Raw genomic sequence first — 27,542 nt, forward strand, 5'->3', positions numbered from 1 at the left:
GGACATTTGATCACTCCACACCACCTGGAACATTCAGCAGCGCATCAAGGGCATGCATTCAGCACACTGAGATGCACTGGACAGATTAACCTGGAATACTTAAGTGGGAAATGGCTACTGGATGAGAGTGTGCCTGAAATATTCATCAGGAGATGATAATTTAAGGTTTTTCTTAGGAAGAACAAATCCCAAATCTTCTACTCTACAAAATGAAGGGAAGAAACCCCCAAAACATAGCAGGGAAACTAATCCATAGGGTTTAATCTGCTTTCCTTATCACTAACAGCAGACTGTCTTCTGGACCTTGTTCTGCATCAACTTGATTTTTGCAGAATAGACTTTTGCATACGCAGAGTCCCAAATTTGGCCTCAAGCAGCCCCCTTATGTTACTACTCATATCCCATCGGACATCACTAAGCAAAAGGATTCATTTTACAGAAAAGCCATTTTATTGACTTCAACTTTTTTTTTTGTAAATGTTCAGATTTTGCTGAAAATGACATTTTGCAAGAGGGAAAAAACATTCTGAAAAAAAATTCTGTCCAGCATTATGTTCATTACCACGACCTGCTGGACTTTGCCAGACTGCATCCTCATTGTCCTGAGTCCTCAAGCCCAAGTCCCTGTCAAGAGGGCAGTGGACTACAAAAGCAGCGTTGCTTCCTCATGCCACTTATTTAGCCAACTGTTCATTTTGAATGGCCCACCATCTCTCTTCCTTTCTCCTAGGATGGGGTCTGTTTCAATATTAGCCACACATGCCTCCACTTGGCATTTTTGTGACATCTATGAGGCTGTTCAACATCTTTCCAGCGTCATAGGAAGCCACGGCCTGAGTTAATGCTGGAAGAGGCCACCACCACTAGATTGTCCCAAAGTTTTTTCCATTGCGAGGTCAAGTCATGCCACTTGGTTGTGTTTCTACCTTTCCCTGGCAGGATGTTCATGCTGTTTTCATGGCCGCATGGCATCCTTGCAAGGATGGTCTGTTTTCCCTGCATGGTTGGAGATATTGCTCCTGGTGCTTGTTGTCATCCTGTTGATGTGGTTTAAACAGCAAACCCTAGGTACTCCCTAGCCAATATTTCTTCTAGAGGAATCTTCTGTAATATTTTCTGGGTTTTTTTTTTTAAGGGGGCACCGTGGATATTTCTATCAGTGTGAAAGAAAACACCTATTCACTTGTGTCCTCTGCTATGGTGGAAGTCTCCTGCTCCCCGTGCTCCCAGTCAGGGCTTGCTGCCAAGAGGCCATGGCCGCAGGTTGCCTCACGGGCTGAAGGACAACCACCCAGCAAGGCTGCGAGGGGCAGGACACAGGTGGGTGTGAAAACACTTTTTCTTGGGATTTGTTTGGTTTTGTGGTGGTTGTTTTTTTTTTTTTTAATTGAGGTAGGGTGCCTGGAGCGCATCTGTGGGCACACAAGGCCGAAGGGACCGCATCCGGCTGCACACAAGGCCCAAGGCAGCGGGGCATGAGGTCGCCTCAGCCCCGCTCACGGGGAACAGATTGGCCCAAACCAGCCAGGCGGGGGCCGGGAGAAGCCCCCCCCGTCCCGCCCCCCAAAGCCGGGGGCCGGAGCCTGGCGGGCAGTGCTTGGCCTCTACGCGGGGCCGGGAGGGCACCGCTGCGCGGAACGCCGGAGCCGGGGGAGCCGTTTCCAGCCGAGCCGGGCCGGGTCGGGCGGCGGGAGCGGCGGCGCTTTGGTTCCCGCCGGCCCATCCAGAGGGGCGTTCGGTGTGCTCCGCGCTGCCGGGGGCGGCATGGCCGGGGCGATGAAAGTGCTGACGACCCTGAGGAACCACTGGAAGAAAACTACGTTCGGGGTCTGCCTGCTGAGCTGGGGCGGGAACTGGCTCTATGGGAAGCACTGGTAACTGCCGGCTGGGGCGGGCCAGGGTGGGCCGGGGTTGGGGGTGGGAGAGAGGGGCCGCCGCCCGTGTTCCCCTCGGATGCCCGGGCTGCAGGGCCCTCTGTCTAAGGCGATCTCCCCTCTGAGGGGCTCCGGCTCTTTGAGAGGGTGGCTCTCCCTCCCCCGTCCAGCAGCCATGAGCTTAGGAAGGGTGAGCGCCTTTTTGTAACTTCCCCCCTTGGCCCTGTTGTAAGTTTGGGGCTAGTTCGGGCGGTGGTTTTAAACAGAAGTATTGTCAGGGTGGCTTGAGTAATTTGGAATGGGTAATTTTGGGACCTGTGGGAAAGGGGGAAGATTTCTCTCTTCTAACTTTAAAAAAAAAAATGGTGTCAACCAAGTCCCTGTCATTGGTTTGCTTGTTTTTAACCAGTACTATAAGGATGGATGAAACCAGAGGCCCTACACCTACAAGTGGTGCCTCTGGTTCCAGGCTGACGGGAAGCCACCTTCATGGCAGAGGGCGGCCATCGCGGCGTGGTGGTCGTGTGCCCGTGGGTTTTCCCACCTCCTTTTTTTTTTCTTTTAATGGTGCCACATGCCTCATGGAAGATGTCACATTTCTGTTGCTCGTGCCTTTCTTGAGACGCAGCAGCTGTGCACAGTGCCTCCTTGGTGCTCCTGCTTTGCTGTTGTCACCCACCTAGCTGGAAGGAGCCCGTCAATGCTTACAGCAGCGGTGCTGCTAATGTAAGTCATGCCTAGCAGGGTGTCATTTCCACTGTTTATCTGTGGAGCAAATGTTCCTTACAGCAAGCAAAATCCTCCTTCACAATTTTTAAATAGCTAGGCTTATATTTTAATCCCTGTCCGTTAAGATTATGGTTAATACATTTGACTGAAATGCAAGTACAGCCAAATTATTTTTAAAAGTTGTTACTTTTGGTGCTGCTGTTTATTCTGTCACTGTCTTAATGTCTTTTTAATTGTTAAGTCATGATTTTAGCAGTGTTCTTTTCTGCTTACATTAAAATGCTGCCAAAGCCTCGGTGGAAAACTTAGGAAAATAAGTCTGTTTATGTTGTTTGTTGTACTTTCCTTCTTTATTTGCTTTTGCCTGGGGATTTTTGCATTAAATCAGTCTTTGTTTTCAACGGTACATCTGCTTTAGTTGCTTAGTTCTTACCTGAAGCACGAAGGCTCGTTTGACTGCAGGGCAGGCAGCAAAAAATTTCTCTCCACACTTTTTCCCTTGTAATCGCTGACTGTAGGGCAGGCTATGGTAAAACGGAGAATTAAGTGTGTGAAAGTGGTGGTAACAAGGTCGTGGTTTCATGTGTATGCCTACATGGACCAACAGACAGAAAAGAAGTACATAGTATACTACCCTGTTGTAAGAAGTATTTGTGCTAAAGAGGTTTTTTTTTTGTGCCTTCATGTAATGTCAGTGGATCCTTGAGCTTACATTCCACTTTTCCCTCTGACGATGGGAACTTTGAGTTCAGATAAAATAGCAAAACATAAATGAGTAATTATTTGAGGTTCTATCCTTCTAGATACCTCTTAGTGAAAAGAATATATGTACAAAACAAGGAGGAAGAAATTGCTCGGTGGCATTCATATAAGGGTCTGGCTGGTGGGGCAGAGCAGCCTCTGACCTTCCTGGGTACTCTGCTTGCGTAAGTGGCCTCTTTACTGTTTTTCTGTTGCCACAGATACTGGTGACAACAGAGTGCGTCAGGCCTGGGTGCTATAGAGAGCTACTGAAACAGAGCTTTAAAAAAAAGAGACTATATCTGCTCCTTGTGCATATGAAAAGTGAGCACTTCAGGAGGCCTGGGAGCAGCACAAGCAGTCTCCTCTTTATGTCTGTTATTTCTGGGAATTCATGTGCCTGTGTACTCTTAGTTTCAGCTGTATTGATTTCCTGTGCAGTTCCCTTTGTGTAGTAGCTGTGAAAACACATTATGATCACAAAGAATGTGAAGAGTACTGTAGGTGATATGGTAGTGAATAAGGAGGAAAATACAAAGGCAAACAAACAAAAAGGGAACTTTTGGTATGTACATTTCAGTGCTCAGAGGTTAGGTGCACCAAGTGTGTGTAGGCCTGGACTTTAACTCAGATGGTGTAGTGGGGAAAAAAAAGTGTTTACACATCCCATTCTTCAATCTCCCCTTTTATCTGTAAGGGAAAATACAGCATTTTTTTTTTACCAGACATTGGAAATGCAAGGTAGGAAATCCTGGGATGACAAAACAGCTCTACATGACTTTGATATAGGCTTACAGCACAGCTTTAAGTACAGCTTTCAGAGATTTAAATACTGTTTGGAAAAAGTGGCAACCCTTTAGCCATTTCTTCATCTCTGTGGAGGACTGTTTTAGCCAGAGAATAGAAAAATGAGGAATGATAGAAGAGCCTGATGGCAAGAGTGCAAAAATTCAAAGGTGGTCTCAGCAGCCCTACTGTGGTACTCTGCACAGTGAAGGCCTTACCTTGTGGCTCTTGGGACAGCAGGGAGTAGGCCAGGATGCCTCTCTGCAGCTTCTGTTTTGCTTCCAAATGTGGTAATGGCTTTTGGTGAGGTTTTTTTAGTACATTCCCTCTTCCCAGTGTCTTTGTTCATGTAACAGTTACGCTGGGGAGTGTGAGAGGTGCCTTTTGCCCCATGCTCAGACTGCTGCAGGCAGCACTTGGAGGGGTTAATGAGGGAACCATGTATGGGCTCTGTTGGCTGTGAGGCTTGCTGTTATCCATATCAGAGGCTAAATTACTATGCATGAGGCATACTTGACTGACTTATATTTGCCCTTTTAGAAGAGATTAAAGGTTTAGTGAAGTCTTGTGCTTCGGTTTTTGGCATCACTGGAGTGTCTGACGAAGGGGCTTGCTTTAGCACAGCATCAGTTCAGATTAGCCTCTGACTTCTTGGAATTAGCTGTCTGAGATGTTGCTCATTTATTTGCAGCTGAAGAAAGTTGTTGTTTTTTTTTTCCCCCCCATCCTACATCCCTCTTCTTGGCTTTTCCATCCCCATGGATTTTCTAAGATATTTCTCTTGCAAGGAGATGATCATTTGCTTTTTTGACTTCTCAAGGTTCATTCTTGTTTTGGAGGCAGAGGCTATGATGCCTGCATTAAGTAGAACTATTGTAAATAGTCCTGCAAATAAACGGCAACTCTTCTGTAGTCAGTCTGTGCATGTCAGTAGGGACAGAAGAGCTCTGGAGTACTTCCTTAAGGCTTTGGAGGGTGCTATGTGGACAAATATGGAGGAGAAAATATTGCCTTTTCCAAAGTTGTCCCCTCTGCCTCTTCCCTGCCTGGAAATGGACCTTGGTGTCCCCTTCCTGCAAACTGATGTAGAGTCTGGTGTGGACACCTTTGTGCTTCATAGACTGGAGAGGAAAGAGGGGCACTGGAGTGTAATGGTTCATTGCCGAGTTAGTCTGAAGGTTGTGGGTGATGATAACTGTAAAGGTCGAGAAGCTTCTCAACCCTTTCTTGTATGATACTTTCTTCATGTAGCATTTAGTTTCTGAATCAGCGTATTAGCCTTTCATCTTTGGAGTTTGTTCAAATACTGACTGATTTAACAGTAAGGGGTTTTTGGATGAACAGAAAAGTAAAGAGGAAACCTTGTGCTGATTCCCCTTCCCCCATTTGTGATTCAGCTGTTTGAAGTATGTAATATAACAGAAGATGCCTCTTCAAAAGAGACATAGATCAGGAGGTGGCAAAGGTTTTTAATGTGTAAAATGTATTCTTATTGAACTACTGTTAACTAAAACCCTAGTGTTATTCTTACAAAACATTAGTGAGTCTTAAAATTCCTTTCTTTCTTATAAAAGAATATGTTTTAAAAATCCATCATCTAGCATTTGGGATAGCAACTACTCTTGTATTGGAGAAGTAAGAAGACAATTTAGTGTTGTCATATGTGAGGTTGTCTTCCTTTAATTTCTCTGGATTGCATTAATTTATTTATTAGCATAATTTTATTCTATAGCATATCATGCTACAGGTACGAGGGCCACTGGCTTTAATGTACTAGGTTAAAGCTTAGAGGGTACACAGGTTGTCAGATATATGCTCATACACAGTAGCATACTTCTGTTTAATATAAGCAAATGAGGTTGACTACAGATAAAGTAAAGGTACCATATGATTTTTTTAACATTTCTGCCAAGTTTGTACCAAGTACCTCTTGCAAGTCCCTCTTGCCTTTCTGTCCTGGGTCATCTCTCCTGAATAGAGCTGCTGCTGTTTTTTATATGTGCAGGTGGTGCAGTGAGTCACCAGCTATGTCAAATCAGAAATTTAATCTCTGATATGATGGACATCAGTTTAACTGATTGTCAGATTTGGCTAGACTGCTACAGTGGTGTCACTGTGTAAGTGATCATCACCTTGTCAGGATGGGGACCCTCTATATTGTACTGAGGCAGTAGACTCCTCAGATAACATAGTTTTACTCTATATGTTAAAGTATTGACTTTCTCCGGAGAAAGTGCTGGCAAGGCATCTCGGCCTTTGACTGCTTGCCAGTATTCCTAGTGTTATTGTTATCTAGAATTTGAATGTTAGTCTCTGCGTGTTTGCCAGCTGATAACTGACTTTGTCACCTTTCTGCATATCGCTTCCCAAATAGCTGACTTTATTTCATCAAAACTTCATCAGAAACAGTGCGTATAAAATCTGAGTCTTGGGTGAAGCTGATGCAGACCAAGGTCTGTCTTTCATGCCCTTCCAAAGCCAAGCTGGAAGTAAACGCTAATGTCCAGCGAAGAGGATGCTTTAGTCTCGCTGCATTGGAAGCAGCCAAAAGCTCTTTGCTAAGATAAAATCTCTATTAGCGGTTCTGATGTAGCTCTTGTGCACATAGGATCAGTCCTCAACTTGACTAAAGTTTCTCCTCCTGGATATTGACAAAACTCTGTGTTTTGATCCAGACACTGAACTTGAGTGTTTTTAGGCTTCTTGTTGCTTGAATGTACTAATAACTGTAGATTTAATGCTCGTAACCTTTTTTGAAATACGATTTTACACCTGAGCTTCTTGCTACCATTTGTAGTATGGTCACTTCTAAGGAAGTTGCTTTGGTTGGCTCTGAGACAAAGGCTTGCTCTTGCTGCAGCTGTGGGCCTCAAACAGCTTCTTCCATTTGAGTTTGCTGTCTTCTTGTTGAGTTCATTGCTGCCCTGGCTGACTTTTCATCATGGGAACCGTCCTTTTAGCCCTCACCTCTGCTGGCATTTGGGCAAAGGACGCAGTCTCAGCTGGAGGAGGAGCGTACGTACTAAATTGTGTGGATCTGTGTGCTTATATGTAAGAGTGTTAATTCCCTATTCTAGCTTAAAACGCTTAGGATGGGAGTAGTGGCTTCCAGTCCTGCGCCAGGGATGTTGCAGACAAATCAGAACAGCACCTCTTCAAGTGGGTCGTATGGATGTTGTGCTCTCACAGCCCGGTGTGTTCTGGCAGCCTGACACGGCTGGTGCATGGTGAGCTCTGCTCAGTTGCTGTTCCTTTCTTTTGGCATTAGTTCCTTCCTGTGGTATAAATCTATGCTGCGGTGGCTGCTGGCCTTGCAGGATTGACTGATAACTTTGTCGAACCAGTCAAAGTTCTGTCCATGGGTTCTGCTTAGGACATCCTCTTTCTTCCATACCCCACTGCTACTGCTCCTTCCTCACTATCTCCCAATTTTTTACTGCTTAAGCAAGTTGGCCCAGTTATAAGCTGTGTGCTGCTTAATTCTCACAGTAGGAAGGCAGCCCTCAGTGGCCAGCAGTTGCAATACTGCACATCTGTTTTGCTTTAAGGCCAGAGTTGTGTCTATAAGCCCTTAGGGGAAACATAAAGTAAAAATTGATTTTTAGTTTGCTGTGGATATGGCGCAAGTCAGAAGAAATCTCTGTGTGTTCTTTAAGACAGTGCAGCAATTTCCCTCAGCCTCCATCTGCTCATGTTCAAGTGTTGTTGAAAAGGCTTTGTTACTGTGTAATATTTGTCAATAAAGTATAAAAAATCGACAAAATCTTATGTTTATTAAAGTCTCTTCTTCTCTGGGAGCTGGTACACAGCCATATTTTGATAATCTAATACATACTGAGACAGAAGACTTTAAGAAGTTACCTTTTTGCTATTTTTAACATTTTTCTAGCTATATTTATGTATTGGTATGACTCGCAGAAGCATTCCAGACCCTCTTGTGGTACTTCAGGTGAGCCATATGAGATGAGGAAAGGCAAGAGCAGTGATGCAGGAGGAGGACTGCTGTTATCACAGATACACCTCTGTGAGTGCACTTGCACTTTTTTTCTTAAGTGTGAAGGTAGTTAACTGTTGACGTAACATTTTAAGGAAATAAAATTTTTTCTGTTACCTGGCATCTTTAAGCTAAATGTGGGACATCTTTAAGCCACGCTTACATGACTCTGAAATATATGACCTAGTTGAATCAGTGGGAATCCTATGAGTGTGGCCGGGATGGCATGGGATTCTGGGGGTACTATGCTACTGGAGAGGTGAGGCAAATAGTCTGGACAGTAAGTGATTGTTCTGGTCTCAGAACTTAAACCTTTCCTTTGACATCAAAATTATATGTGTCAGAGTAAACTTTTTCTGTTTCTCTTAAGTGCTTCAATGCAGGAGGAAATAAGCTTAAATGTTGATATCTAAACTGTCAAGCCTAATTTTTATGATTAAGATTCCGTTGAGCTGAATCAAACTTGCATCCTTGATAGTAGTTTTGAAGGTCTGTGCGGGCTGGGACAGAGAGCACAGTGTCTTTTGCTTGCATTTGAAAAATTGTGCTGGACTCCATTTTAAAGGCGATTAACGCTGCAGCATAAGGTTGTGGGCACCAGGAAAGCAGGCTGGCTGATGATGTAACCCAGCTTGACTTCTGAGCAAAATAGCATCAATGTGAAGTACACAGATAACATAGATTTGACTAGAGTTTCTTAATAAGGTTAGGACAGCAATTAATCAAATACATCAACTGATATCCCATAATATTTAAACTTTCCATATTGAAATTGCAATTGCTTTGTGTTTGCTCTGGACACACGTAGCCACAGAGGGAAAAGAAAGTGCCTATATGAGGGCTTGTGCCCTCAGCAGCGCGTTGTGGACTTAGCCTATCATGCTGCCTTGGTGGAACTGGAATTAGCTGTGACAATGTTGTTTAGCTTGGAACGCAAACCTTTGCAGCGATAGATAATTTAACTAGTACGCTTTTGTGATATTACTGCAATCAAAACCAAGTCTGTCGCTCCTCTATATTTCAGGTGCTAATACAAATTACTTATTCCTTTAGTTTTAAGGAGCAAATATGACAGCTAAAAGCATGCCTCTGAGGAAACTTTTTTCAGACATTCCAGTTACTTGTTATCCTAGTGAAATATTATTCACATATTTTCTTTTTCCATGCTTGAATTCTTCCTTTGTCTTTTTATTATTACCAGGAATAAATCTGTGCCTTTTTCACTGTGGAGTTATTTTCTCAGAATTCAACTTTATATCTCACCTCAAGTCACCCTACTTCTCCTTTTACGGCATTGCAGCATCTTTTGGTGACACCAAAAAGAGCAGCTTTTATAGCTCCAGTGACTGGTAAATACCAGAAACTCATGGAGTTGAGTAGATGGCACTCGTGTTTGGGTCCAGAGGTCTGAACAAGGCTTAGCCTTCTCTTCTGCTGTTTCCATTGCAGGATTTGGCCTGATGAGCCACACTTTGTGGCAGGAGTGTGCTGCTTTCTTAGTCACTTGTTTTTCATGGTTTGCCTTGAATTCTTTTAATTGATATCATGTATTCATTTTGGTATGCTGACTATAATTTTGGGTTTTTGGTGGGGTTTTTTTTGTTTTTTTTTTTTTGTACTTACTATTTTTGAGACAATAATATACTGTCTTGACAGGTATTGACAAGGCCAAGCTAAAGGAGTTGTTTTTTTTGTTTGTTTGTTTTAAGGAGGAGGAGGAGTGTCTAGTATCTAGGGGACAGGTGAGACTCTGGGCACTGTAGAACAGGACTCCCTGCTTTGTCTGCAAGGGCCAATAGGGCTTTTTTTTGGTCTAGGGAAGAACAGAATTCTTTTCTTCACTCAGTAGCTCTGTGTCCAGTTTGCTTGCCAACTGTACCTTGCTGGCCACCCTGCTAATGCTGTCTGACACCAATGACAAGCAGAAGGATTAGTCTGGAATTTATTTCTGAAATGACCATCAGTGACATATCTAATACTGATGTTTTCTTCTTTGTTTCTAAACTTCTCTTAGGTGAGTTGAGTGATTTTCACCTCTCTAAGTTACTGCTTTAGGCCATGCTCAGACCTAGGTAGGTGGTAGGTGCTGCATTAACGTGTTCAGCTTACAAGCTGATGGAGAGGGGAGTTCATAATTATAATGCACAAAGATTTAAGTCCGTGGAAGTTACACTTAAGTCTACTCTAAATCCATTCTGTGCTTCCAGAATGGTAAGTACTTTCAGTGTAAGTAACAGGCAATATTAACATTGGAAAAAAACACACCTTACATCTGGAGTACAGTTATGTAGCAATTTAAAATAAATCACTGTTATACAGTATCTCATAGCTTACGTAATCTCAGCACACTGGCATTCTGGTCTTTGTTTTTTGCTTTTCTTTGCTGTAGAAGGGGTGTTTGTGTGCACATTCAGAAAAAAAAAATTATGCATGTGTGCTTAAATGGATGTGTTTCATCCTTAAAATGTGTTAACTAGGTCTTAAAGAACATGTATTTTTTATTTTAGTGCTAACAAAGTGTGCGTAAAAGCGTTTGTACCTACATCTTAAAAATGAGCAAATTGTTTTAAACTTACACAACCTAATGTCCACTCTCTTTTCTGTCTTACCTAATAGTGATAACCTGCTACGAAGAGCTGCGTGCCAAGAAGCCCAGGTAATACTGTTTAAAGTGATAAAATTAGATTAACATCTCCCTCTTATCTTGGCTGTGCAAGGCTTCTGAGATTTTCCCAGCGGGCCCTTGCTACGTGACAAGCTTTATAATGATGCCGTCTGTGTTCTTTTGCTAAAGGGCCAAAGGGCGGACAAGGCCTCCAGCCTGCAGCCGGGCTACTGCACCTTTCCTACCCTGACTCTGCTTTTGTGATGGACAGTGCCGTGCTATTGCTGGGGTGATCTTAGTGACTGCTGTAGCTACCCACACCTCCATTTCTGCAGGTGTAATTATTCTGCGCCTGTAAAGTTCTGGTGGGAAGATGATTGTTGATAAGACAGGAGACTGAAATCTCAGATCCACCACGATGAGTGTAGTCTGGGCAGAAGTAGTGCAAACTGCTTCATACTTGTGCTCAGCTGGAGAGACCTTGCCCTTGCCTATTCAACCCTGAGTGAGTTTTTATCAAGGATACAAAGTGTGATGACTGACCTCGCACTTTTGAGACCCATGTACTGGGAACATAATGGAGACAACTTGTTTGCTGATCTCTGACAAGAAAGCTAGTACTCAGAGACAGAGTTATTCTCTGAGTATACTGACTATTGCATTTTGTAGTTTGTGGCCTGTGTGGGTAACCAGCAATGAACAAACTCCCATACTCTGGTACTCCCATAAATAAATCTTGTCCTTAATAAGCAATCTTTCAGGGGCACCAGTGCTGCTGCTTGTCGATGACATCACTGCAAAGGTACTGCTCACTTGCTCTGATTACCTTGGTGATGTGCTGTAGGATTTTAAGAGTTTTTCTACCTCCCACAAATAAAGTTTATTCTAAACCTGCTTCTCCATGCCAGATCTTAGAGATTTTGTGGCATGTAACACTGCTCCCATCATTGCTACATACTGGGGCCTGAGAAGAATGGTGAAAATTATTTTTCTTATTAAAGAACTTTCTTTGAGGTTACCCTGCTTCTGTGGTGCACCTGGGTAATCCCAATTTTAGCCTGCCTGCTGTTGAGGGAAAAATATTCACAGCAACTTGATTTGGGCAATGGAACTTCATGACAGAATAGATGTAAGGGAGCTCAAGTCTTGTGAAGAAGAAGAAAAATCTTTCACTGAAAGTACTGCTTTCATAAATCATACTTATAGCTTCATAGTCAAATGCATTTCCAACTTATAGTATCAGTTGTTCTTTTTTTTATGTTTTCAATATTCATTTTTACTGCGTAATATCAAAGTGACAGAAATTTTTATATTGCCAAAAATAGCAGTTAATACCTCAGTATTTGAAGCATGCTGACCAAATTTAAAAAAAAAAATTGTAAAAGGCACTGATGAAATGGTACATAAGGAGAAGTCAAAAAGGTGTAACTGCTAAGGAAAGACTGGTGCAAGATCATAGAATGTTTTGGGTTGGAAGGGACCTTAAAGATCATCTGGTTCCAACACCCCTACCATAGGCAGGGACACCTTCCACTAGACCAGGTTGCTCAAAGCCCCATCCAACCTGGCTTTGAGTGCTGCCAGGGATGGGGCATCCACAGCTTCTCTGGGCAACCCATTCCAGTCCCTCCCCACCCTCAAAGTAAATAATTCCTTCCTCATGTCTAATCTAAATCTACCCTATTTTAGTTTAAGACCATTACCCCTTGTCCTGTCACTGCCTGCCCTTGTCAAAATTCCCTCCCCATTTTTGCTGGAGGCCCTCTTTAGGTACTGGAAGGTCACTATAAGGTCTCCCCAGAGCCTCCTCTTCTCCAGGCTGAACAGCCCCAACTCTCTCAGCCTGTCCTCATAGGAGAGCTGCTCCAACCCTCTGATCATCTTTGTGGCTCTGCTCTGGACTCGCTCCAACAGGTCCATGTCCTTCTTATGTTGAGTGCTCCAGAACTGGATGCAGTACTCCAGGTGGGGTCTCATGAGAGCAGAGGGGATGGGCAGGATCAACCTGCTGGCCACGCTTCTTTTGATGCAGTCTAGAATGTGGTTGGCTTTCTGGGCTACAAGCGCACATTGCCAGCGCACATTGCTGGCTCATAGTGAGCTCCTCATCCACCAGTACCACCAAGTCCTTCTCCTCAGAGCTGCTCTGGATACTTTCTCTGCCCTGCCTGTATTTGTGCTTGAGATGGCCCCAACCCACATGCAGGTTCTGTTCTGGAAATTCTGACTTTCCTGTTTCATAATTCCAGTCATTAAGTGATGGAATCTATTCCATTATGGCTTATTCTTGTAAATGAAATTCCGAAAACACTGTCAGTAGAGCTTCCTGCAGTTTCGGGGGTTAAAGCCTGGGAAAATATCCTGCAGAAGACTCCTGCGTTAGAAAGGAGTGAACCAGAAAGCCTGGTAAGCAATTCTTCCTGAAATTTCCATTCTCACTGATATATTAGTGCCAAATACTGCTTGAAAACACATAGCAATACAGCAGTAAGTTACTAAAAGTCTAATATGTTCTTCAGAATAACAACAAACTATAATTGTTTGAAAAATGCTTGAAAAAAAGTTTAGTCTGAGTGAAGTGGGGGATCTTCTCTATTATTTTTACATCAGATTTTGAAGTTTTTAAGCCTGTTACAATACCAAGGTGATGAGGCACCCACCTTCCTGCCAAAATATCTGCTACAGCAGTACTTCCATGCATGTCTGAGTTTAAATATCAGTTTATGGTGACAGCCTTGGAGTGGCAAATGAAAGATTCTATAATAAATAACTCATTTATCAAATTTAAAACCTTTTATACTTCTTCCTCTGGAATAAGGCAATGTTAGCTGACTGTGAACTTCCTTTGCTGTGGTCTTGCTGGTTGACTTTGTTGTTCTTGAACTTGGGACACGTGTTAAAGAGGTCCTGTTAGCTGGCAAACAATTCACTCTGTGAAGCAGGGGTAGTTTTCTGTAAAGGAATGTGCTTTCTCTGTTATTATTCATAAACCATTATTAAAGCCTTTGTATAAAGGATTTTTCGTGGTTGCAAAATAGTGATTGTCATCTGAGAAGTCCAGAAATGCAATACTTGGAAGTGCATTTGACAAGGAAGTGAAAAAGGTATAGACTTTCCTAAATTGTACCTTCGTATACATATTTAATATACATTTTAATGTCTATCTTTAAGTTGCCTTTCCTTATGTTGTCTGAAAAAGACTTCTAGAATGTTGCATTATTTTTTTTATTTCCTGTCTTAAAAATCAGCATTTGCTTTAGAAATGCCTCTGTATGTAACATAAACATCTAATTGTATTACATAAAGAAGTGATTATGTCATTACTCATAAATTCTTTCTGAGCCTTGTTAGGTTGTTTAGAGCAAGCAAATGCATCACAGTGTGCCCCTCAAGGATAATAATTAATTGTTTCTAACAGCTGTGACATGCTAGAGGTCCCCTATATTTCCCAATTCCTGCCCAACAATTGCAATAAAATAAGTTGGTCTGTTTTCCAGCTGATTTTTGATTAAAGCTTAAGAGCTATTGATTTGTCTCCCTTTCTCTGAAGATTCCTTTGCTCTCAGCAACTTCTCTCATCCTTTTCCTTTCTTGAAGAAGAAATTTGAATGTTTTAAGCAACATATCCAGCTGCACACTTTTTAATTGAGGTTTCTTGTCTTGTGCAAAGTTGGCAAATGGAATTCTAAATTTAAACAGCTAACGATCACTAAAAGCTACTGTGCTTTGTGTACGGTGTCCACCTTCTTCAATATAAAAATTCCTGCTAAGGAGATTAACTTTCAAGATAAAGGGAAAAAAAACAGGGACAGTTGACTGGGTGTTGTGATCAGTGCAGTTGTCTTTTGTTCCTACTTTGTTGCTAGGGCTTCTGGATGGTATTGCTGAGTACGTTGTCAGCCTTGTACTCAAAACTGGTTTGATTTGGTGTGGTAGTGACGGTGCCTTTGGCTGACCTAAAATAGATTTACTGAATGGGAATGGGAAATAACGTGAATAGAAACTTTGCCTTTTCTTGCCTCTTCTCTGCGGAAAGTCTGTGGAAATAGTAGAAATGGCTAAAAGGTACAAGAGGCTGTATGGAATAATTCTCAAAGAATTTAAAATCAAGGCACCTATTCAGAATTGGATTAAAAGTTGAAGAGGAATTCAGTGATTTTTATACGGAGACATTAGGAAGAAAAAATGTCTGAGAAACAGTGAACTTGCTTATAGATCAGGGCACATTCTCTGGGGATTATCTTTCATATCTTCAAAAACTTAAGCATAAAAAATACAAAAATGAGCAGAACTTATATTAGAAATTAAGTACAGAAGTGGAAAAAGATGCAGAAAGAAGACAGTAGGCAGGTATATGAGAATTACATAAGGAAGGAAAAACCAATTAACCTTGGAGTCAAGGATAGTTCCCTGGATCTCTGCCCATGGCAGAAAACCAGAGGTTGACAAAAACGAAGTGGTGGTGGAATTGTAAAAATGAGCTAAAAAGTACTTGTAACAGTGGTGTGAGCTGTTGCTAAGAGTGCAGGTCTTTGAATAGGAGACCTGTACAACGGCTGAATATGGAAGTCATTTGAATGTCATGAGATTTGAAAGCCCATTGACATTTGTAGAGATGCGTTATTTTGAACCGTTATACCAATATGCCTCAAAGATGAACTGAATTCTGCGCTTTTTATCTCACTTAGACTTTTGGCAACCAGCTGATCCCTTCCAGTATGCCATTGAAGAAAGCAACAGTGTTCCTCAACCCAGCAGCTTGCAAAGGGTAAAACTGCACCTTCTCTACACTCATATGTGAGGCACTCTTTCTGTATTTTTGCTCTGCCATCCACTATAAAAGCCAGCCAGATTTTTGAGCTTGTTTTTGCCTCCCTCTGATGCCAAGCTGGTGCTATGTAATTATGCCAAACTTTATTTTACAAAAAATAGTGAGATGAGAAATAGAACTAGACGCTTGAGTTGAAAGAATGATTTCTAAACATATGTATACTTTTAATTTTTCATTTATCCTGTGTTTTGGCCTTTGTCATTCCTTTGTATGTGGACTTCCTTCTTATTCCTTCCACACTTTTGTATGTGATTCATTTCCATCCTCAAAAACTATAGAAATAAAAGATGACCTTGATTGCTTCAAGACTTGAAGTTAGCCAGCAGTGACCTTAGTTCTGTGGGAACCTGTCCTTGAAAGGGATGTGCCCATGAACTGAGAGGCTAAATATGGGCTCAGAGCAAGACTCCTGGAAGAGGTTGGCTGCTATTTCTGTGTACTCATTAGCAGAAAACCAGTTATCTTGGATATGATGTGTGTCTGTTTCTGCTGTTCAGCTAAGCTTCTTATCAGTTGCATCTTGGGGAGGGGCGTGGAGTTGTCTGTAACAATGCAAAAAGAATTATACATCGGATATGGAAGTGCTTGGACTTGTGTGCTTTTGTTCAAAACACCCATGACTGGAAAATGCAAAGTGTTAATAAATCAAGTCACTGACTTCTAGCCTCATGTTTCTACTTGTTGTAAGCAATTTATAGTTAAAAGCGTAATTATTTTATTATGCAGTTACAGGCAGAAAATGCTTGAGTCCTATAACAAAAGAAAGATAAAATTTTGCTCCTGAACTTCTGTAATAATATGTAACAGTAAATGTTTTTTTTTTAATGTTTCTGAAAACCTAAATGGGCCTTCTCTGTGGTCTTAAAGCCTGGTGCTCTGTAAGTAATTAATTTTCTAATAAATTTCTTTCTGGAGATCTTGTTTTGGGTCTTTTAAAAATTATTTTTGGAGAAAGCTAGATAACCTCTTCTGCATTTTTTAAAACGGCAGCAAAAAGCTAACATCTGAGATACAGGTCTCATCTTTCCTGACTGGCAAGTTGAGTGACTGACTGCGTAGATCTGTTTTTAAGTAGATTTCTTCTTGTTACTAATTTGTTTCTTTCCTTTTATGTTTAGTTAGCCACCAGATTAATGAAATAGTTTTTACTCTGCTCTTTTCTAGCAAAGCCAGGAACCTTTTTGAAAAGAATGCTGCTCCAATTTTGCACTTATCTGGCTTGGATGTAACTGTGGTTAAGGTAAGAACTGTTCTTTTAATATAGATACATTGTCTGCTCTGATACATTTGTCCGCTTGACGAATTGAAATTCAGTTCTGAATGCATTTGAAATTCTCAGTTGTCCTGTAGACATCTCGTGAGAAAAAATAAATACTGAGATATTGAGCTGGTACTTAATATTTTTCTTTTGAATTCACAGTTAGTTTATAAACTGTGTGTTAAGGTTTTAATTTTCAGCTAAAGCAGTACGTGTGCTTATCTGTCTGTCTAAAGCAGCCCTTCAATAATTCGTGTTTGAGAGAAAACTGTTTATTTGAGTACTGGCTAGTGGTGCGTGCCCATCGCTCTTGAAGTTGTCAATTCTGCCTCAACTTGCAGAATTCAGAAGTTGAGGAACTTTGACATGCAGTGGAACTGTTCAGATTGGTTAAAAATAACCTTTTCTTTTTACACGGAAAATGTCTCAGTGTATCCTCAAATAACTCGACATTCCCATCACAAAAGCAGAACACTGTGCTCTAAATGGTCTGAGTTAGCAGAAGAGTTTTCTTTGGAAAGAGAAGAAAAAGTAAACATGCAGGGATTCTGATCTTTTTCCAGGTTTTTGAAGCTGTGATATGTGGATTGTTTAATAGTCACTGTGTCCTAGCAGTGAAGTACTCTAATATGTATCTTTCTCTCTTGGAATCTTTTTCACGAGGTTTAGTGTTAAAATGCTGTATTTCATAATGCCTCTCTCCAATCATTGAAAATATGTAGTCCCACCCTAAAAGAAAAAAATAATTTTGCAAGACTTAAAACTGACACTTTATAGCTTCAGACCTGACAAATTAACGAAACAGGGCTGGGTCAGTAACTGAGGCTGAGATGTCACTGTAAGAGACAGGCGTTTTCAATGGTTTTGGTGGTTTAGGAAGTCCGTGTACTCTTTACTGCCAAACCTGTTGTCAACAGCTTGCTGTCAGACAGTAGCCTTTTATGTTACAGATTCTGTGTTTCAGGAGACGCACTTGAGCACTTTGGCTGCTAAAGATGTTGGGACTTTTTCTGCAAGAGCATGGTTTGCTTGTGGTTTTGTTTATGTGAAACTACCTGGAAATACGATTATTGCTGCAATATTCTAGATCTATTGAATAAGTTTTACTCTGATATTTCATTTAGCCTTTGTGTCTATGTGTTTGCTTGCACGTGTTGTTTTTGGTAGCAGACTTGTTTTGTCAGTTGAAGAAATTTCAGTGAATGTAAGTAATATATAGTACTGTGTGCTTATATGAGAATAACTGTTAAGCAAATGGATAGATTATTCTTTTTTTTTCTATAGAAGAGAAATCCTAGAAATAGTCACTTGAGTTCTCATGTTTGGATTTCTGTTTCTTCAGACTGATTATGAGGGACAAGCAAAAAAGCTGCTGGAATTGGTGGAAAACACAGATCTGATCATTATTGCAGGAGGAGATGGCACAGTACAAGAGGTACTGCAAGAGCTTTGTCCTGGTTTGTTGAGAATCATAGTCAGGCTGACGGTGAGAAGATTGAGTCTGTGTAATGTAGCAACATCATAACAGCTATTACTAGACATTTGTCCATTTCAGCATCTGTATTTTCAGTCAGTGTTATAATCTTCTGGGGATAAGAAAACTCTGCTAGTTGTTACTAGTCTAAAAGTGATGACGGGAGGAGAGTCAGAAAGAGTCTGTGACATAACTATCTTCCAGAATTTTATTCTAGAATGAGAAAATTATCTGGGGAGACGTGTTTCTAACTTTTTCTTTCTGTGTAATGTAGCTGTAATGGTCTAATTTTCAAAGTTCATTCCTATCTGTGCTCCCCAAGAGGAATGCATGTTTTGCTAAGTGGGAATCAAATAATTTAAAAAATATGTGGGAGTGATAACAAAGCCTGGTATATATTTAATAAATGCCTGTTGTCAAGATGATTAATGACGGGAGCAAACTACCAGCAGACCTGGGGAATACTCCATTTTTCAAGGAAGACTGTATTTTATTAGAGCATTTCCTGGAATGCTAACTACTGGCTTCATAAGGCAATGGCTAAATGAAATGCAATGACCTCAAGAGAAAGTGGTCAGAATATATCTGCAAGTTTCTCTTGGCCTTAAAATTGATTATTGTTAATTGCACAGTGACCAGTGCTATTTTTGCATTATGTAGAACATTATTCAGTGTCAAAACGTTAACACTGGCATTGGTTGTGGTGCCAGCGTATACTCATGCACGCTCATAACCCTGCTATTTCCACCATGTTTGAACACTGAACATACCTCCTTTCCCATGTAAGCCCCTGTAACACCTTCCATAAAAGAGTAGCTGCTCCTTAAATCTTCCAAAGAGTAAATGTGGGTATGAACTTTGTAGCTTTCCACTGTAACTGAGAAACAGAATTATCAGAGCTGAGCATTTCCATGTTTTTCAGGTCATAACTGGACTTCTCCGCAGAGCAGATGAGGTGAGGAAGTGTCATTTTTAAAATGTTGTTTATTTCTTAGAGGAAGGGTGTTGTGCATCCACTGTGATCTCTTGGCCTCAGCTGTCTTCTACAGATACGTTGCTTACTAATCTGGAGCCAGCTTGCTGCATAGTTAAGTCAGCCCTGCTAATGTCCTACAATTCCACCCGTTGTTCTTCATTCCCTGTCTCAGGGAGTGCAATGGCTCCCAAGCCACGGCTTTGGAAAGTTTCCAGCATCAAAGCAGAGACTGTGGAGAAGCCAAATGCACAACTTTGAAAGACCCATGGACCAGCTGTGTATGCTGCTTTGTTTGGCAGAAGCATCAGGCAAAAGTACATGTTTTTCATGTATTTGTACAGGTTTGAAATCGAATTCAGTTATGATCATGCTCCTATTGCTTTATGATTGCTTTGCCATTTTTTTTCAAGCAGTGAATACCTGCCTATGCAGATGGCTGCAAAAAGCAAATTTTAACCTCTCAAGGTGGATTCCTCTGAATGTAAATGAGAGAGATTTTTCTTTTTAAAGAGGGAGGACAGTGTTATTGAAGAAAGGAGGGAATCATTGTTCCTAAAACCTTCTGGCAGGAGCTGGCAAAAACTCAATTAAATGATCTAGACAAGATTATGATGATATCCTTGGCAGCTAGAATTGTATCTGTTTAGGCAGTTGCTTTGTTTGAATGTGACAAGAGAAACTCTGCAACCAAGCCAGTATTTTTAAATGGGCGCTGACTGTATCAATTCTGAGACATCAATTTTCTAAATTTAATATTATTTTAGTTGGCCCCCGAGACCTCTGTAATCTAAAGATATTGGAAGAAAAGTTTTGGAGGCTTTACTGGCTAGTTTTTCTTCTCTATTTTTTGACTTATTATCTTGATGTAGCTTGGGTTAATTTGCAGTAGTGTAGAAAATTCTGCCTCTGGCACTATTTTGGGTGGAATACTGCATTCTATACTGTAGTATTGCCACTGTGTCACTTTGTCTTGGCCAGGGTATTCTTCTTGTCCTTCGTATCATTCTATCCTAGGAGTAGAGATCTGCAGTTCAGCCCCCTCACTCTGTGGTCTGCTTCCCTTTTTATTTGGGTATGTCATACCACTGTTCCCTGGATAAGAAGAGCCTGTGCAAGGTATTCCAGAAACGCTGTTCCTCGCAGCCAGGAGAGCAGAACATGACTGCATGAGCTGTAAACAGCCTGTCACCTGCGTGTTGTAAAACAATTCTGAAGGAAATGAGAGGAGGTTCTTTGAGATGTGTTAAGACTTGCAGGTGACACAGAGATAGCAAGGGAGAGTGGGTGGGCACGGTGGGTGGGCAAGTGAGAGGGGTATTAGACAGTCAGTGCAGAATTACAGTGTCATGGTGCTGCTCGTAGCAGTGCCCGGGAGGGAGATGGTACATTGTGATATATGGTAGTTTACATTGATTTGCTGACACGCCTCAGGGAGCACAGTTTATTATGAGGTATAGTGTAATAACTTGCTCCTTCAGCAAGCCTTTTGCTGGTGGTACAGAAAAATAACACGGTCAATGACTTCCAAAAATTAGACCTTCTGCTGCTTCATTATTTGAATGCCAGAGGAATCAATTAATTTCCTTTCCTTAACTGAGAAAATCTCTTTGCCATGCAAGGTTACACTGTCAGAGGGGGATTTCTGCCGTGGTAAATGAGATTCAGGGCTTGTGATGCCACTGTCAGTATTAAGAAAGATGGCAGATTGCTGACAGAATCCATGCATTAGTTAGGACATGGCTGCCAACCTGCATGTAACAATGCTCTTAATGATTACAGAAAGCTCCTTTGTATCCAGTTGGCAGTGGTGGGTTCACAGATTCGGATGCCATGTTCTGAGTCATTATGTATTACTGCCTCATTTAAGGAAGTGCCTGGCTGCTTAGTGCCAAAGGGGTGATATCAGACACAGCTGTGATCTCCACACAGGAAGCTTCGTTCAGCTGATGCAAATGTTAATTTACTCTCCCCATGTGTCCAGGCTGCCTTCAGTAAGATTCCTATAGGATTCATACCTCTTGGAAAGACCTGCACTCTCAGCCACACACTGTACCCTGAGAGCACGAACCAAGTCCAGTAAGTATTACATGTTTCTGAAAGGGGCTTTTGTTTGTTTGTTTTCAAGGTGCAGTGCTTCTTGGTAGCTTGATACTTTTCTTTTTCTTCTATGTTACATAGAAGTTAGCAGTCTCTGGGCAGAGCCTGATGATTCTCTGGACTTGCTTGAGTTAATGGCTTCCAAAAACTGACTAAAAATTAAAAAAAGGAAATGTATGTATTATTTTGAACATGAAATCACTTGCTGTGGCTAATTTCTCTGTGATCGTGTGATGTTCAGAGTTTTAAAAAAAAAAAAGGATTAAAAGGATCAAGCCTCTTGGGAATAGTCAGAAAGTATACGACAAAGATATGATAAAATAAAACAAGAATAAGTCCTCTTTCCATCACTTCTCCAGTTTAAGATTTCTTGAAACCAGTTTGCATATAGCCTGGTTAGCACCTGCAAAGTAAGTTGTACAAGAATATCTTTATGGGAAAGGTCGGATCCTGTTACTGGCTTTTGCAGGGTTTCTTGCCCATCCCTGTGATAAGACTGATGCTGGCAACTTTCCAACAACCTGAAATCTTATCTATCAGCATCCTGGATATGATCTGGTCTGGCAGTATCTGTTGCCTGAATTTCGGTTTGTTGTGAGATTATTTTGTCCACTTCTAAAGTAAAAAGTCTAGTCAACTAATCTTTCTTTTCCCCACAGTTTCAAAATTTTCCATTTTTCCCTCCTTCCTCTCCCATACTAATGAATGTATTTCTCCTTGCTCCTGAAATCTGTTCACTCTGGTTCTCCCAGTAACTCATTAACATTCCTCTTTGCGGAACCCTTGCTGGTATCCATCATACATAAAATCCACCAGCCAACTGGCATAACATCCTTCATTAAAACTACCAGAGTGCTTTGAAGCTCAGCAAGATGGACAAGGCTGTAATCAGCAGCTAAGATTAAAATAATAATTTATGTTTGGGTTCCAAATAAGCCGTTGAAATGAATGATCTTCTTGTCCCAAGGTAATGAACTGTGCAGGTGAGACTGCAGCATATTGGTGAAGTTGAAAGGAATTTGGTCAATAGGCTGCTTAACAACCCACACCAGTAACAGAACCTGACTTAAGAAGTGCAGAAGTGATATTTTAAAAAGAAGTATTTGGGGTTTGGTTCCTTCAGCACTGTCGTACTTTCTGAGTGTAGGAATTGTAGAGGTCTTACAGAAATACAAGAGTTAGGAGAAAAGAAGGGTTGAGGGAAAAACAGCTTCCTTCTCCGTGGCAGTATTGCAATCCTGATGAAGCCAAGGACAACTTCTCCTGCTGATTCACATGAGTATTGGGGTGAATCTGAAAACTGCATTTGGTTTTGTTTTTCTTATTCCCAGTCCAGCTGAGACACTGGACATGTGCACGATGTGGAATTTAAATTTTGACTAACTTTGAAAATAAGGAAGGGGTTTAATGAAATACATGCTTCAAGGTCTGAACATAGACTTCTTTATGAGCTTGAACACTTTGGTTACAAAATCTTCAGTGCCATGCTTTATGACTTCAAATGAGAATGTGCCTTAGCTACTGTTCACTTAATGGAGACCAAAACCACATGAGCACTGCTGATAGGCAGATTTATGTTGATCAAAAACTTCAGAACAAGTTAACATCTAAGGCAATTCGATCCCAGACACATGAGTTGAGACCAGTCTCGTGACCATCCTCTTCTCTCCCAGGTTGTTATACTTGCCATCAGTAAAGTAAAACCGTGATTTGGGTCCTTAGTGTGTTAAGTAGCCAAAACAGGAAGTAACAGAGTTGATGTGTGATCTGCCAGATTAGTTGAAGAAGGAGTAATATCTGAAAAGCTTAGGCTGAGAACTTCCTTTTGCTTTTCAGGTCTTTCACTGTTTGTTAGGATGCAGACTTTGTCATGTATTGCAGCCACCCAGTATGCTTTCTGATTTCAAGGAAGTGCAGCACTTTGTCAGAGTCCTTTCTCTGGGGTAGTTGTGTTCACTGCGAAAAAAGTCCCACTGGGCTTGTAGTGGGGTTTGCTGAAAAAAAGTGTGATTTTAAAGCTTACTCTTTTTCTTCCCTTCTGTTTGTTTTCCTTTGCTTCTTTCCTGTTTGTTTTGCAGACATATAACTAATGCTACATTGGCCATTTTGAAGGGAGAAACAGTTCCACTTGATGTCTTGCAGATAAAGGTAAAAGCGTCTGCTTATTTGGCACACAATGTTCCTAAAACTTTCCAATTCTCATGGTGTTCTGTTTACATGACTGTTTTTCCTTTGTGTAATACTGTCATGAATTTCGGTTTATTATATCGGCAGTTCTGGTGGCGGTTATTTCTCCGCTGTATGCTGTGACATCAGATAGTCTGAACTGGACAAAACACTAGAATGCCTGAACATCTTTTTTTGAGGCTCAGAGAGTACTGATGAATACAAAACTTACTAACTCCGATATTTCTGTAGAAATGGCGAGAGATAACAATAGCTATCTGAGCTGATTTAGTGCATTCATATGTATTGTGGAGTTAATAGCTTTCTTTTACAAAGTGAAAAATGTGAAACGGAAAAACCTTTGACTATGGCCCGTATGGTTTTTGAATATTATTTTTCCGTTATGTTGTAGAATGGGCATTTCTGCAGCGAGAACTTAGTGGCACTCTGCAGAGCTCCTTGCTTTTGGCTGATGGCGTCCACGAAATCAAATGGCTGTTGCTGTGTGTGCAGTCAAAATCAATCAACCTCTTCGAAACTTCACCGCTTATATTCCTTTCTAGGAGCAGATGGAATGTATAGCACTTAAATTCTGCTTTAGCTCTGTTAGCTCTTCTATGAAATTTCACCTTTGAGATTAATCAGAAATCAGTTTCTGTACAGAAATTATATTTTTCTAGCTGAAAAAAAAATGAAGTTGAAAACAAAAGAAAGCAATTTCTCACTGTTTATTTTTCTTTACAGGGAGAAAAGGAACAGCCGGTGTTTGCAGTGACTGGTTTAAGATGGGGATCTTACAGAGATGCAGGAGTTAAAGTTAGCAAGTAAGAAAATACTGGTTTTTGAAACGGTACCTTTTTTAGCATCCGTTGCCTAAAAAGACATACCACCCTCTCGTAAAGAGGTTTGTTTTGAGTGTAGGCACTCTTGTTATGTCTCGCATTACACATATGGGAGTGTAAGACATTTCAGCATTTTTGTCATTTGAAATAAATGCTTATTTGGTCCTGACCTGTTCTTTTAAGTACTTACTTTCTGCTTGCCTTGTGGTGCACACTTCTGGAACTTTATTCAGATTGTATTGGTGGGAAAAGCTCTCCCTTGAGTAAAGTCTGAGTAAAGTAATTGGCCATTGTTTTTCATCAGTTGCCAATGAAAAGATGCATGCAGACTCTGTAACTCAATTCCAACAAGGGGCATCAGATGCAGTAGAAATGTCCTCCGGTTCCTGCCAATAATGGCATGGACCGTGCTGTCTGATGACTGTTCTCTGAATGCTAAACTAATAATTGTTGGGCTTTCTCCAAATGGATGTTTAATATGCCACTGTCTGCGTATCAAATGACTAGCGTGATCTGATGAAGGAGCAGCAGGGCCAAAGCAGTTCACTTGTCAGACTGTTACAGAGGAATTGCAGCCTATGCCACTGCTGCACAGCTCTAAGGAAATAACATGTATTTTGGGAATGAGCTATCTTTCTCAGGAAACAAGAGGTAGCAGACCTCTGGAGTCTAACAGACAGGTTTTTGAGTAGGATTGAGAAGTGTTACGGAATGGAGGAGATGCAGTAAATGGCCAAGGTGTTTGTTCCTGGGGAGTACAGGACATGCTTGGTAGCTTGTGTAGGTGCTGACTTGGCTGTGCTGCAGGCTCTCCTGCTAATTGCAGCCCCAAGATTTAGGAAGTGTACTTCTCTCCTCTCTGCACTCTCACTAGATTTCCTGCACATGCCCTGTTTTTTTGCCTAGTCTCAGCCTTTGCATCTTTCCCTGCAGCAATTCCTTTTCATAAGAGTCTTTTGGACTCGTTACTGGAGGCATGACAGCACCTTTTGTACTTAGGGCAGAGTGAACATTTTCAAACCTCATTGTTTTCCCTGAATGTTTTCAAATGCAGAGAAAATGTGCCCAGTTTGGAAAGCACTTCAGCCATAAATGAATGGGTGCTCAGAATGTGCTTGGGACAAGGACCATGTGTGCTTGTCCTGTTTTTATACTTCTCCCTAAGCATCCACTTTTGGTCCTATCAGAGATGGATTACTGGGCTAAATGAATGTTTGGTGTATTCCAGGACAAGTGATCTTATACTTAAAAGAAGGCACCCCTATAAAGGGAGTCAAGCCATAAACCCCAGTTCCAGAAATTTGTCTAGCTGTTCCTCTGCTAAGCACTGTCCTGGTGGAGACATGGTGCTGTTTTATGGTTTAAGGCTTTGTTATTTTAAAGATAGTTTCACAAGTTGTTGGGAGTGGTGTGGTGGTTGCATGTCTTAATAGTTAATGGTACACTTAAATCTGCAGTACTCTTGAGCTGATGGTATTTAATGTGCTTTGTTTGCTGCCTTTGGTGAAAGACAGTGATCAAAATATGTGCCAAGCCTGCCTAAATATAGTCACATCTTTAGATTCTATACAATACTTTATAGCTGACTGGATTTTTATTTTAGAAAACATTTATTTTGATCTGAGAATCCTTTGAGGAAAGCTGATATTGGCTGTCTCTGTTCTTTTGTCACTGAGGCTGTTGATTTTTGTTTGTTTATTTCCTCCAACCCTATTCTTTATTACATATTGTGGAGATGCATCCCACCAGCTGTTAGACCACAGACCTTTAAATCATTCCCAGATGTGTCACATAACTAGGTAGAATTCTGCTACTGAGATGTCGTGTTACCTGTAGTGAAGATTGTATACTGCATTTTGGTGATCCATAACTCAGGAAAGAGATGTCACTGCTAAGCTGCTGGTGATGTGTGGGAACTATCTTACAGTATCACAAAGCTAAAGGTTGTAGGGGAGCACTGTCTTCAGTGGCAAACAACCCTGTGTGCTCTGACTTGATCCAAGATTTCTCCCTTTCCCAATATCAACCTCTGGATATCTTAGAAGCTCTATCTGTGTTCTTTTTTCAGGTACTGGTACCTTGGACCTCTGAAAACCAAAGCAGCTCACTTTTTCAGTACATTTAAGGTAAAGAGTAATTGTGAGGAAAGTATTTTCATAGTTGGGAAATTAAAAGACTGACTATGCTTCATATAGTTTATCTGCAAGTTTTTGTGAAGGGTTCTGGTAATGATATAAAATGAGAGTGAAACTCGACTTGTTAAAAAACCTACCAATTGATAGATTTAACTTTTGAAGAGATTAAGAGGAGGACAAATACTTTAAAAAAAAATTATTTACAGAGGATCTGTTGCTGCAAGCTCACCAGAGGGAGCTAGTAACAACCTTTGAAACTGAAGAGCAGTAGAGGTGCTGAAGACAGCCATTAAAGTGCTCTGTCAGCTTTTCTAAATGGTCGTTCTTAAAACATTTCATTCTGATTTATTCATCTGGCAGAAGTGGCTATACTTAGACTGCACATCCATGTTGATAGTCAAGCTTACATGTGTTGTAAAATTAACATGAGTATTAATAGCTTATATCTTGCCTTAAACTTCTCTGTTGCTTAAAATTGATCCTGGAAAGATTAAAATTTGACCTGCATGACAGGTGAGGCGCGTTCATTCACGTACTTTTCCTGTTCTCTGAACATATAAGGAGCCTCATGAAAGGCTGTGGAAGTACCCAGGAGCTGGTACGGTAGATCAGATTGTGCAGTCCAGCCATGCTGTTTGTGATAGTGCCAATGCCTTCTTTATAGGAGGCTCCTGTAAAGGGGAGTTAAATTGTAATGCGTCAATGAAATAATTACCCCACCCCTGCTCCCCAGGAAATTTGAGATTATTATTCTGTGTGCTGGCATGCTAGGTAGAAACCTATTCTTTACTTCTCTCCAACCCCTTTCTCGCTTTTGTTGAGTCCTTAGCCTCAGTTAGCAGCAGTGGATTTCACTGGTCAGCTGTTCATTGTACATTAAAAAGATCTGTTTGACTTGCTGAAGGTTAAAGAGAAGTGCCCACTTTTTCTGCTATTAAGATAGAAAAGTTTCTACCTGATCTCCCCTAATTGTGATATTCATTGCTTTATGTGCCTCTTATGGAAATTAACAAAATTATAACATAAGAAATGGC

At 41.1% G+C, this 27,542-nt stretch overlaps 1 protein-coding gene across 2 annotated transcripts in view; it reads left to right on the forward strand.

Annotated features, from left to right (window-relative positions):
- The first annotated feature begins 1,659 nt into the window (after window positions 1–1,659).
- The window catches only part of AGK (acylglycerol kinase), a 37,534-nt gene continuing 11,651 nt past the window's right edge, over window positions 1,660–27,542 (forward strand). Inside the window, exons 1-11 of one of the 2 annotated variants that reach the window (XM_086754913.1) lie at window positions 1,768–1,874; window positions 2,463–2,600; window positions 10,741–10,780; window positions 15,418–15,497; window positions 16,725–16,800; window positions 18,161–18,253; window positions 19,215–19,247; window positions 21,250–21,344; window positions 23,444–23,513; window positions 24,276–24,355; window positions 26,442–26,499. In XM_086754913.1, the coding sequence (XP_086611039.1) occupies window positions 2,575–2,600; window positions 10,741–10,780; window positions 15,418–15,497; window positions 16,725–16,800; window positions 18,161–18,253; window positions 19,215–19,247; window positions 21,250–21,344; window positions 23,444–23,513; window positions 24,276–24,355; window positions 26,442–26,499 (651 nt within the window). In that variant the 5' untranslated portion in view covers window positions 1,768–1,874; window positions 2,463–2,574. Of the gene's footprint in view, window positions 1,875–2,462; window positions 2,601–10,740; window positions 10,781–15,417; window positions 15,498–16,724; window positions 16,801–18,160; window positions 18,254–19,214; window positions 19,248–21,249; window positions 21,345–23,443; window positions 23,514–24,275; window positions 24,356–26,441; window positions 26,500–27,542 lie in introns of both variants that reach the window. The other variant, XM_010119717.2, reaches the window with a different exon arrangement.

Source organism: Chlamydotis macqueenii, chromosome 1, assembly GCF_036417535.1.
Source record: "Chlamydotis macqueenii isolate bChlMac1 chromosome 1, bChlMac1.mat, whole genome shotgun sequence".
NCBI lineage: Eukaryota > Metazoa > Chordata > Aves > Otidiformes > Otididae > Chlamydotis > Chlamydotis macqueenii.